The sequence below is a fragment of the Limanda limanda genome, chromosome 15 (genome assembly GCF_963576545.1).
Source record: "Limanda limanda chromosome 15, fLimLim1.1, whole genome shotgun sequence".
Lineage (NCBI taxonomy): Eukaryota > Metazoa > Chordata > Actinopteri > Pleuronectiformes > Pleuronectidae > Limanda > Limanda limanda.
Window position 1 is genome coordinate 15610023 of NC_083650.1, and position 12771 is coordinate 15622793.

General features: G+C 41.5%; 1 protein-coding gene across 2 annotated transcripts in view; it reads right to left on the bottom strand.

Annotated features, from left to right (window-relative positions):
* The window catches only part of klhdc3 (kelch domain containing 3), a 37875-nt gene extending 25354 nt beyond the window's left edge, over positions 1-12521 (bottom strand). The window contains exons 1-8 of one of the 2 annotated variants that reach the window (XM_061086936.1): positions 12413-12521; positions 10541-10783; positions 8169-8345; positions 7820-7935; positions 7663-7734; positions 6018-6231; positions 1982-2068; positions 452-560 (exon numbers count right to left, since the gene is read on the bottom strand). In XM_061086936.1, the coding sequence (XP_060942919.1) occupies positions 452-560; positions 1982-2068; positions 6018-6231; positions 7663-7734; positions 7820-7935; positions 8169-8345; positions 10541-10694 (929 nt within the window). In that variant the 5' untranslated portion in view covers positions 10695-10783; positions 12413-12521. Of the gene's footprint in view, positions 1-451; positions 561-1981; positions 2069-6017; positions 6232-7662; positions 7735-7819; positions 7936-8168; positions 8346-10540; positions 10784-12161; positions 12333-12412 lie in introns of those variants that run through there. The other variant, XM_061086937.1, reaches the window with a different exon arrangement.
* Between the last annotated feature and the right edge of the window lie 250 nt (positions 12522-12771).

The window sequence follows — 12771 nt, forward strand, 5'->3', positions numbered from 1 at the left end:
TTTCTGTTAAAAACACAACATCTCTTCAAAATTGATCCAACCTTTTAAATTGGAGACTGGATAAATGAATCAACAATTCAACTGGGGTTTGATGATGGTAAACCTAAATTATAATTGTTTTCATTCATTCATCTACTCCCACAAGAATGTGTGCATTTTTATGTGTTTGTGCATCTCCGTATTGACATACAATGTAGAATTGTTTGTGTTGCACGTGTTATTTTCCATGCATGTACACCATACATCTGTTGACACTGAGAAGTTTCTATTTTCCTTGGAACGAGTGGATAATAAGGGCAATTAACTGCAGCTCAATATTACCAAAGCTTATCATTCAAGACTTAGAAAATTAAATGAAAGAGCTCATCTTAAGAGGAATTCTACAAAAAAAATGTCAGTTTCTCAGAAAGGATAAAAATTACATTTCGAGTAGTAATATTTTGTGCCTTACCTTGTTCCTCCAAAGAGGATGATTCGATCTCCCACCATACAACAGCACTGTCGTCTCCGCGAGCATGGGCCTTTCCCCCTCGGCTCTACTTTCTTCCAGGAATAGGATTCTGTTGTGTGTTTACATGAGACAAGAGTTGAGTTGAAATAACAATATTTAGACACAAAATCGTTAAAAAAAGGGAAAAAAATAGACACATATACACCTGGCTTACTTCTGTCAAACTCAGTAAAACTTCAGATTACATCCTTGTCTTAAATAGTCTAACAGAGGGATACAAAACTTCAGATTACATCCTCGTCTTAAATAGTCTAGCAGAGGGATACATGTCACAACAGATGTAAACACAGCCGCTATACAAACACACAGCCATAGACATAAATGATAAATAACTGGAGACAATACCCCTCTTTGCTCCATGTACATCATAAACTATTGAATATTAGAAAACCCAATTGACACTGGTTGATGCGTGAACCTTATAATAGTTTTTATCCCCACAAACCAAAGCTCCCCCAAATCTTTGTGTTAGTTTAAAAGGTGATTTTGCCTGTTCCAATATACAAAACTATGACTATGGTCCCAGCCATTTTAAGTTACATAAACATACAAATGATTCCCAGTGTACCAAGGGAACAGGGTTAGAAAAAATGTCCTGACTTTATTTGAATACAGAATTTAAATTTCTAAAATAGAAACAAATCCTCTCTTCTGTTGTAGAGCATCATGAGTGACAATGTAGACACAGACTCAGTTGTTCCATATAAGGATGAACTGAGGAGCCTTAAACACTCAGAGCCAACAGCATCAGAGCATCTCTATGGCAACAGGGCATTCAGACGTACAGTGGATAATTAGCACTTTAACTAAGGTGCTGCCATCTAGTGGACTGAACATTTTTTTTAAAAATGGTTTAAATGGTTTACAGCAGAGACCAGGTCTGTGTAGATATACCCCGGGATGCAACAGTCCACGTTTATTTTAAATAACTAATGCACTGGACCTCAAGCTTGTGTCAGGGGCTGTATTCAAAACTCCCATGTCTTCCATAATGCAAAGGTACTCAATATATAATGACATCAACACCATATAAGAGACTATATTAAAGATGCGGTGTGTTGTGCCAGCTACATCAACACTATACTTTGTTGTGAACACAAGGTTTCTTCAGGTAAACACATGAGCTGACTTGAGAATCAATCTGGCAACATTTGTAAGGGCAAGCAAATACTCCAGTGACTAAATTATTTGTAATTATTTCCATCACTTTTTGCTGTGTGTGTGTGTGTTTCTGGCAACAGACTGGGTTTTTCATACAAAAAGGGCAGCTGCCTGCCAATATCACAAGGCAGACAATGCTACAATAAGAGAGAAGAGGATTGTCTGCATCAGTCTCTTGAGAAGAATGAGGGGAACGTGGGTCAATGCCAGCTAACACTGCCAGTGGTTTTCTCTAAGGAGGTAAACAGTGATGGTAGATCAAAAACAAAATAAATACACTATAAATACTATAAATAAGTATTGAATCACCTGGGTTGAATTTCCAGAGGTCGTTGAAGTGCTGGTCCAGGCGAGCATTGTATCCTCCAAATACGTACAGCTCTCCTTTGTAGGAAACTAAATAAAAGAAATCAAATTTTGATGACATCTGCAGCACAATAAATGGAACCAGAAGGATTTGTTTAATCAGAGAAAGTGGGGAAAAAAACACATTCTCGTATTAAGTAAATGCAGAGTGAACACCTGAATGAAACAGAGAGTCCACACTGTGCCACACACAAAATAACCTGAGAAGGATGAGGCTTGCAGTGCATTGACGTGACCTGAAACTGTCTCATACTCCCACAACCATCTGACAACCTAACAGTATTTGGCACCCAACACTAATTTTTGTCCAGGTGGACATCTGTTCAAAGCTCGCTCTCCCAGTGGTCACTCGACAGCTTGCAAAATCAATGAAGCGAGTCGATTCCTCACTCCCTCTCATTCTTCTCATATAATTATTTTCTCTGACATTTAACATTTTGCAGACTTTACAGTTTTCCAGCTCTTCAACCCTGACAAACAAATGCTTGGGCTGTTTGACAGATTTCTTGTTACATCTCTGCAGTTAAAGATGTCAAGAGACACTAAAAACTTATCAGCACTGGTCATGGATTTGTTTTTCCTCTGTGGAAGGAGAACATGCTACAGCAGCCTCCAGAGACCTCTGCTGGTGAAACTGCACTAACAAAACGCTTGAAATGCTGATTAACTCTCGAAGAGTCGCTACACACAGATTTAAAAACACTCACTAGCCAACAAAGAATATATAATGAAACACTGCAATACTGTAGGTACACTGGTACTCTCACCATTCAGAAATATTAGTTGTAATGAATGAGCATGTATTTATCTACCCCTGAAATACATGTCATGGTTCCTTTCTCTCTATAGCAGTGGGGAACTCTAATCACAGTTTTTATTTCATTCAGTTTAAGTTCTGCACAAAAATGTCATAATGGCAGGGAAAACCATGGTGTGTGCGGAAATAAAGGATAAGAAAACTTGAAAATTCTGCCATAAAATGCTCTCAGAAACATATGTATAGCTATAAAAACTAAGAGAGCCATATGTTAGTTTTGAGACAAGAGCCAAATCATTAACCTCACCTAGTAAAAAAGATCAAATGTTTCATTACACCAACAGTTTATTCAGAAATGTGTCCATCTGTTGTTCCCTAGCAAATAATATTCTCAGTTATTGTTACTCCTCATAAAGTCTCACAAAGCCGGAACTATCACCACAGTGCTGCGTCAACTGCAGAACACTGGTTGCACCATTATCATTCTGTTATAAGAGAAAAAAACACTCTGGCTTGCTGCCCAAGACAATCACTGTCTTGGGCAGCACTGAGGTCAGGATGCAACAATATTGCAAACACAACCCCACAGCAAAATATCAGAGTTGTTTTGGTGGAACATTTGCAGGTGGTCAAGTACTGTCCATAAAATTCAGCCACAAAGAAAACATCAGTAAAAGAAAACAGTAACAGACTAATGTCCACAGTGTGAGTGCATGATCCAAATTTACAGAGACCCTTTTTCCGACCTGGTATTGAGATCTGTCCTGAGTGATCCATCACAATGGTTCAGCGCCAAGTACAGGACTGAATGGACCTAAACACATCCTGAGAACCAATCCCTCGAGCAATCTTCTGAGGTGATCGGTGACGCATGAAACCACATTCTTTTTGCTGTGTGAATGCAAAGGTGTCCTGGGCCACATTCAAGGACCAGCCACTAAACTGATATCCTCTGACCCACTGTAGTTTTACAATACAGCTAAAACATTTGTACCCTTTTCAGTGTCCATACGTTGACTTGTTTCTGGCTAATGGAACAATATCTATCATGACCAACCCATAACTCATACTTTTCTCGCTCACCCCAACAAACTGACATAACTAAAACATTGACATTGGACACATCTGTAGGCAAACAGCTGTATAATAGAAAACAAATATCTGGGGACACACACATATAAGACGACAACAAGGATGTCAAGAGAGTTTGTGGTAATAAAAGCTCACAGAGTCTGTGTGTTTTCACGAAAATCACATGATCTCCACAGCGGAGTAATTACGTCACTTCCTCCCTCTGCCAGCTGCACCCGGCTGCTCCACCTCTCACCTTAATAATGTTGAGAATTTGTTGCTATTGTGAACGTGTCTCAACAGAGAACCAATGCTGTGTTGTGCATGTGTGAGAGGCTGATAAACTCTGTAGTCAATTATCTGGATTTTAACCGCAGGTCATGTCTGAGAACAGGAGAAACATGTTAATACCAGGTGTGAACACATGTACTTAGAGCAGACCACTTGTGATCAGATCTCTCAGAATGTTAACAACAGGACTGCATAGGGCCAGAGTGTAGGTTAACAGCTTGTATGTGGGTATGGTTTTCTGTAGAGAAGGGGATTGTGAGCACAGAAACAGGTTGGAAGGGAGAATACCTCCTGAAAGAAGTGCCCAATAGGGCTGCAGCAATTAGTCAACGTCATCGATGACGTCGACGCTGAAAATGCGTCGACGTCAATATTTTAAGTCGACGCGTCGGACCCACACAAATTATGAATTTACATTTTAGATTTCTAAAACGTTTCATTTCAATTCATTATAACAAATGTTCTTCTTCAATATCAGTACGTGATGCCGGGTTTACACCGAACGCCGAAGCACTGCGCCGCTCCGCGCTATTCTGAAGCGCGCTGGCAACCGGGCGGTTCACACGGGACGCGCATTTCTCAGCGCCGGTCAGCCCGCGATCCTGCTTTCTCTGCTTGTTGTTGTATGCAGTGTTGTAACGCGTTACTGTAATTCCACTACTTTTAGCGGTAAAGAGCATGTAACAAAGTATTTTTTTAAATCAAGTAACGCAGTTACAATTACTGATATTGAAATGAGATTGTTTCTCTCTTTTGTGTAAAATCAACACTTGCAGACAAGAAGACAAGGTTGGACGTCAGACAATATATTCACAGACCGGCCGTTAAGGTTCGGCTATGGAGCCTCACTACGGAGTCCCTCTGGTACGGCCTCTGGTGACATCGGTAGATTTTTTAACAATTCGTTAATTAAATTAACGAATTATTAATACGCGGCCTCAACTTAATTATTGAGTGGTAAGTTACCAGATACACGGAGACGAACGGATACCAAAGCTCCATTACGCACACGCTGCGCTTCTGTGCGCTTTGGAGAGGTTGTTTTGTTACTTAAAATAAAAAATGTTATATATATATATATATATATATATATAATTAAAAATAATTCCACCGATGTCACAACAGATATGATGTCGGAAATGGCAACAGAGTTTTTAGTGCTGTTGTGGCGATCTCAGGGTATTCTGCCGTGACTTTAATCCAGGACACCGGCAGAGTTGTTTTCTCAAACATACTTTTAAGGCCGCCGTCATTTGCGATCTCCAGCAGTTGATCTTGTAATTAAACAGACATGCTGGATTCACCTGGTTTGTTGACAAATGGGTCCGACAAATACCATGTGAGTTTGTGTTCAGCGAAAAAGTGACGTGACCGAGACAAGCGTCTTGACATGCGTAAAGCATGAGTCATAACGGAGAGGATCGGGTCATTTTTCAAAATAAAACAGTTTTATTTTGAAAAATGTACATGTGGTGAGTCAGACTACTCTCCATCAGGGTTTTTACTGCATAGAGAATTTCGTGCCGCCTCCGCCTACCAAAAACATTCTAGTGCGGTGTAAACCGCTTATAGTGATCGAGTTTGTCCCGGGCCTAAATCATTACTATAAAGGAAGTGCATAATTTCTATATGATAGTCCCAGAACTTGAGGGAAAGGTAACGGCGCCACATACACAACACAAACTGCTGCTCTCTCTCTTTATATCTCAGACTCAGCTGACGTCTCTGACTCGCTACAGTTTGAATGTTAATTTGTTTGAAATGACGGCACAATATCAAACCACACACACACACACATTTTTAAGAGAGATAATAACACACTTGTTCATCATGGTAACTTAATGTGTGTTTGTATCTTACAGGCTGAATGACTCCTGCGTCCGTCTGGCGAAGGCTGTGTTGGAGGGGAGCTCATCCAGCAGTTAGTCTCTGTGTCGAACACTTTGATCTTGTTGCAGTAGATCTCGTTGTCGGAGTGGAAGGGACCAAAGCGGTCGGCTCTGCCTCCGAACACAAACATCTTCGTCCCGATGATGGTGGCTGAGTGGAAGTCTCTCCAGCGCGCAGGAGTTCCCTGTGAGAAGACGACCGACAGTTATGGTTATGGATGCTGTAAATTTTCAGTGGATAGATGGAACAGGAGCGAAAGAGAAGGACACTGAATGTTACTTACAGATTTAACAGCATACTTGAATAACCCGAACTGTACCACACAAACTAGTTTTAGTTCAAATCTCTCTAATGTCTCAAAACTAACTCACTATTACCCTGGATATATACACTGATCAGCCTCCACATTAAAACCATTTAGCAGTTTCAGGGCTGTGACTGAGGGGTGAATACTGCAAAGCTTCACCTTCATACTGGCAAACATGAAGCTTAACCAGCAACTTCAGGTAAACAGCGACATCTAGTGGACATACAAAGACAGACTCAATTCTAACCTCTTTTAACCTTTCAAGAATAACCTGCTGATATTTGGACATTGTATACTTGGCTCTGAATGATAATGCAGCCTACTCTGTCAATGATAACCATAGGTAAACAAATATACAACAGTGAAATGTGACCTATGAATAAAACTATGAGCAGAGGCTTGTGTCTACTCTCTTTGCATTTAGCTGGTGTGCAGCCACAGCAAAGCCTCTCACATGCCTTCCTTTCCAGAATGTGCTGCCATTGTTTTCCATAAATTTTATGCATGCAAGCAGGCTCTTTATAATGCTTTATAAATAGAGCAGTGGGAGAAGTAAAACAAAAATGTTGTGTAAGCTATACAAATAGAGTAACAATTAAAACTACTATATCACTGTGATCTAGAAAACAATACCAGTGAAGAAAATAAAACTTTTTTGGAAAGTTTTATCAAGTGCAGTACCAAACCAAATGTTCTTAAAATGAATTTAGAACAGAGTCACCTTCACAGAAAATAGGATATGAGTAGAAGCATAGCAACTACATTTGTTCTCCAAAAGGAATGCAATTCTGAGAACACGCAAAAAAAAGAATTGGATTATTCTGTCACATGCACTCCTAAATCTGTAAGCGCCACACTGTAATCTCCTTGACAACAAAACGTTATCAGTGAGGAGCTAAGAATATGGGCTGGTGGTGTGAGTCCTTCCTCCACCTAGTCCACCATAGGGAATGGTGTCTATATTTAAAATACATTTTACTAGAGTTTATCACATGGGCAGGTTGACTGCATACAAACGCAAATGGCATTTCCCAAAACGGGAGTGTATATAATCCTCTGAGGCTTTTTGTACTTGGCCACCTACCAGGGAGCCGCGTCACACTGCGGCCCCTTTGTATCCAGCCAATCTGACCGACCACGGTAATACCCAGTGGTTGGTTGATTTCCTCCAGCGCTTTGAATCGGAGTGTGTTGTGAGCCCATTCTATGTTTGTGTATCTTGGAGCGAGTGCATTTTGTCCTTTGAACTTCTGTACAGGAAGAACTAAAACATGTTTGAAATATTTACAACAGGTGACTGCAACTCACTCTTGTATTTATTAATGTCCAGACCATGGTGTTGGTGTCCAGCTTGTGGATGTCATTGGAGAAGCAGTCAGCCTAAAAAGAACAGCAGAGATTAATTGAATTGTGATTTAATGTTTCAGAGAGCAAGTCTCACTGCTGACGAGTGATAAAAACTCACCAGCTGTTCATATCCTCCAAATATATACATCGCCTTCCGCAGGACGCAGGCGGAGTGGCCATCCCTTGCCCCTGGAACAGCCCCCGAAACCTTGGGTGTGAACCATCTGTGGGTGCCTGTGAAGCGGCAACACTTTATCGTAACTCTAGGCACTCTTGCAAACGACCTAACATCTCAGTTCAAAGTACTGACATTACATTTGAGTCGAAAGCCATCACACATAAGCTGGTTGTAGAGCTCCCGAAGTAAATACATACATTTTTGCTATGCACTATGCTTTAATATAATATCCAGCAGGTACATCTCAAGGAATCATTTAACAGCATGAGGTAGATGCAAGTATACTTACTGACATCGAAGGCATAAAGCACATCGCAGGCCCCCTCTGTGTCGTTGCGCCCCCCCCAGAGGTAGATAGAGTCATCCAGCAGCACAGCTGTGTGGCCGTAACGCATGTACGGCACCTCATAGGCACGCTCATGGCCTGCCATCCTCACTGGAGGCAGCTTCATCCAGCGCAGAGAAACTAAAGTACCAAACAGCAAAGAAAGACAAAGATATTTAATCTGGTAAATAGAGAGAGTGCCACAAAACTGTGTGTCTGTGGCCCCCAATATCTCAAAAGCCGTCAGCTTCACACTTGGAATGCGTATTGTTAAAGGCCAAAAGAAGTGTAGTGTTGAAGGTTGTTGTGACTTTGAGACACATGATGAATTCAATATTAATAAACAGGTGAACAGCGAGTGTGCTTACTACAATGACATGTTCACGACAACAGGCCCACAACAACTGATTCTCTAGTTTAGGGTTCTCCATACTGAGTTGAGCCTCACAAAACTCTGTGGTGCAGCATCAAGTTTCTGCAGACCGAGCCTGAGTCCAGCCACTGGCCTTTGCTTGCTGTGGCTTAATTATTGCTGGTCACTTTAACAGTTTCAGAAAAAAAGCGGCAGCCAGCATCACAACAGGTACTGCACTAATAAGTACAATATAAAACCGCAACACAGTGATAACTCTGTTTTGAGAAATTCAGCTCTGAGATTCAAAGGAATAACAATATTGAAATAAGCAATAATAGTTCGACAAACAACTCAGAGCTGCATGTGGAAGAATTTGTAACATGAAACTCACCAGAAACATTTAATCTGTTTTAACCAATGCTTTGTATGATGAAATGTAATCTAATGTCATGAAAGAACAAACTGCTTACATGCAAGAGTTTTGTTTTTTTGCATGTGTTGAGAACCTCAAATCAGTAAATAGTGAAAAGTAAACACAAGTAAAGAAACAGGACAAAAAAGCCAAAGACAGCAGGGTCTGCTGTAAAACATACTTCAAAGAGCAGGAGCACAAAGCAGGTGACAAGAATAAGTGCTGAGACAAGAGCTGAGGTGGCCCCGTTTTCCTCTATCAGCCGAAGGCATCTTTATCAAGGTTCGTTTCCACAGATCTTTTCATGATGCAGCACTAGCAGGTAGGCACGAGCGACTTTAGGAAGCTATAAAAAAAAAACTATGGCAGGTGGCTGACAACACGGAGGGAAAAAAAGACTTTAGAAAAATAGGTTACAAAGAAGTAAAGAGAGCAGTTATATCAAATTTAGAGCAGCACATTTAAACTAAACAGCTGAGTTTGTGAGATAGCGATGGAAAAACAACCAACAGAGAGACTTCCACAAACCACAGTGGAACATGGGGTTTAGCCAGCTGTACAGAGTAACTGTTAAAGTGGTGACGGTTCAAAAGACTCTGAAACATTCTCTTATCCTCTTCCTGTTTTGAAGATAGCATTTGCCTGCTTCAATATAGATAAAACATAAGACATTTCAGGAGAATGCCTTTTCACTTACTTGTCCCATCTTTTTTTTCAGTGTGGTTCTAATGTAAAATTCAAACACTTCAGGGTGCTTGAGACATAAACATTTGACTTTTCTTGTTATTGTGAAAAGGTTTTTACTAGGGACGGGAATCGGCAGGGACCTCCCGATACGATACTATCACGATAGATAGGTGGAGATACGATATGTATTGCGATTCTGTAAGTATTGCGATTCGATATTAAGGTTTCTTTTGTTTTTTTTTGTTTTTTTTTTAATACTGGACCATGAAAAAAGTTGAATCATACCTTCAAATACAACACATTTAAATTCACTTAGAGCTTGAAAAGTTTTATTTAAAATATTAACATTAACTTAATGACTGCCGGGCAGCCAATAGAGAAAATAAATAAAAATGTGCCCTATTATTGAATAGCCCCTGTCAACTGCACACAAACTGACAGATTTAGAAATGTATCACTTAGGCTACTTTTAAACAATAAATAAAAGGTCAATTAAATAGAATGGATAATAGTTTACTTAAAATATAAACTTTGAAATAAACAAAAAGTAGGCTATGCTTCATTGTTGTTTGCATGTAGGCTATGCAAAGCTTGAGCTTGGGTATGTTTAGATCCTTGTGCAAAAACAAGAGCTGGTCAATATGCTCTGGGGCGATGTTGCTCCCCCCCATATAAACCAATAAATATGTTTTTTTTTAAATTATTAAAAAAAAAAATCGATTTGGGAGGCAGCATGGCGATTTTAAATCGTCATTCACAAGAATCGCGATTTGTAACGGAATCGATTTTTTCCCCCATCCCTAGTTTTGACCATGATTTCAAATTCAGGCTTCCCAGTAAATCCACAACAAACTCAGATACATGTGAAAAGCCCCCACCTACCTGTGTTAAAGATGTGCACATCAATCTGACGGAGAGTCTCGTAGTCCTCTCCGGAGCAGTAGCCTCCAAAGGAGTACACCTTGTGCCCCACAGCCACAGCAGCATGGTTGACTCGCCGCGGCCCTCCTTCTAGGTGCACTGCCCAGTGCAACATTCCACGCGCTAGCACCTCTGTGACCGGCGAGTCCTTAGACCATCACTTTGTCGTACGACCGGACCCCATCAAGCCAACGCCATCAAAACCTGTGATCATGCAAACAGAAGGAGGAGCACTTTACTGAGGAGATCTGAGGGGCAATTTGGGAGGGGCAGACGTGGAGACCTGTTTGTCCTCTAAAGAGTTGCACGTCTCTGCTGTTGCTGACAGGCACACAAGCCCCTGTATTATCTTTGCTGGTATTTTAAGGAGGTGCTTAGACCTTCACCTACCATCCTCATTTCACTCTGCTTACTCTTATTCCTGTGCCCTCCCACTGCATGACAAAAATAGTAAATATAGTATCCTGTAAAAACTAAAAAAGTGCTTCCCTTTCAGACATTACCAAATTAATAAATGTATTTTATCAATATTACACGTACTGCTTCAGATATCAAAAAACAATAAGGCACCAGGATTCTGTGACAGAGACGTGAGTGTGACTTTTTAATCTTTCGAGATTGGCATTGCTCTCGCGTGATTGGACGGTCAGGACAATCAACAGTATCTGATGAAAACTAAGAATGCCTGAGGAAAGATCTGCAGCTCTTAATTTCATGCCAGTTTCTAATCTAACCATACTATCTGCAAAAAGTATAAAAGAACAACGGGATATTATTGACTCAGTTCAAACTCATGTGAACCCACTTCTTAGAAAAACCCCATGTGCCCCCCCCCCCTTATTTATTCCTAGTGACTCACTTTCACACTGACCTCCAACCTTTGTTTGCTCTTAAAAATAAACCCCCACAAGACCATTTCACATGGACCTTTCTATTTCAAGATCAGCCTTCAGTGCACAACAACTCGGGTCACATCCAGTCATCAGGAGACGGTCTCAGTCTTCACTTTATTATAGTAATCGCTGTGTTCGCCACGTCCCCCCCCCCCCCCCCCCCCCCCCCCCCCCTCTGGGGCATTCTGTCAGAGCTGCCGTGTAAACTCAACACCGCACCTGGCTGCTTCAACGTGGTGTCAAAGTTTCCCTGATCCTTGCTGCAGTGAATCCGTTTCCAGTGGTTTACCCTGAGCACATTCAATCCCAGATCTTAGCCTGTATCTTGACGTGAGAACAGGGACATCTTAGTGGGAGCACAGTTGGGGAAAGAGCAGCTTCGTCCCCCCTGGACGGGATATTGTTGATGTCAGATGACTCGATTAGTCAACTTCATAAATCAGATGCTTTGTACAGAATTTGACACGAAAAGGAAACATGCATATTATTAAACATGTCCCAGTTATTGGGGATCCATGGTCGATAAAGCTGAATCTAAACCCGGTGACATTGAGCAGCGAAACGGTTCCTACAATAGTTGACGCCTCACACACAAGCTAGCCGACGTTAGCCGTAGCCAAACTGGGACAACACACGTCCATAAAGACACAATGGCTGACTCCCACAGTGTATTATCTCACAGCACCCACCTTAGCAACAACCACGAGTATCGGAAGTATCCAGCTGTGTGATAGCCACCTGCCCGGCAGCAGGAAGAGGAGGAGAAGCCGCTGCTAGCTAGGCTAAAGCTAACCTGCAGGAGCTACCTTGCTTAGCTGCTAGCTAGCTAACCCGCACAGTGGGGAAGACGACCCGGCAAACAGCTGACGCACCGACGACTGTTTCCAAACCGGCGAGTGGACACACAGTGTTAGCAACATGGGGAACGTGGGGTCAGTACCTTCGGCAGGTCGAGCTGTGGTGGACTGGTGTTCAGACAGGGTAGTGCTACCAGGAGCTATCCCAGACCGAGCGAGCTACTCTCTTCTACCGGCACTCCAAGAGTTCGATATACATCGAGCCTTCCAGGAAGTAGCCACATCCATGATCCCCCTCCTCCAGAAGTCCCACCCTGGAGGTGGCTGAACACGTGGTCGAGCTCCCGATCACAACACATAAGAAATGCACGCAGGTGTTACTTCTTGATGGTGCCATTTTTATAATAAGTAATATATAAAATAATAATATAATCTGTAGTTAAACTATTATTTCTTCTGCTGCCATTAAACCACTTACATAAATGAGTTGGTGGAGTTTATT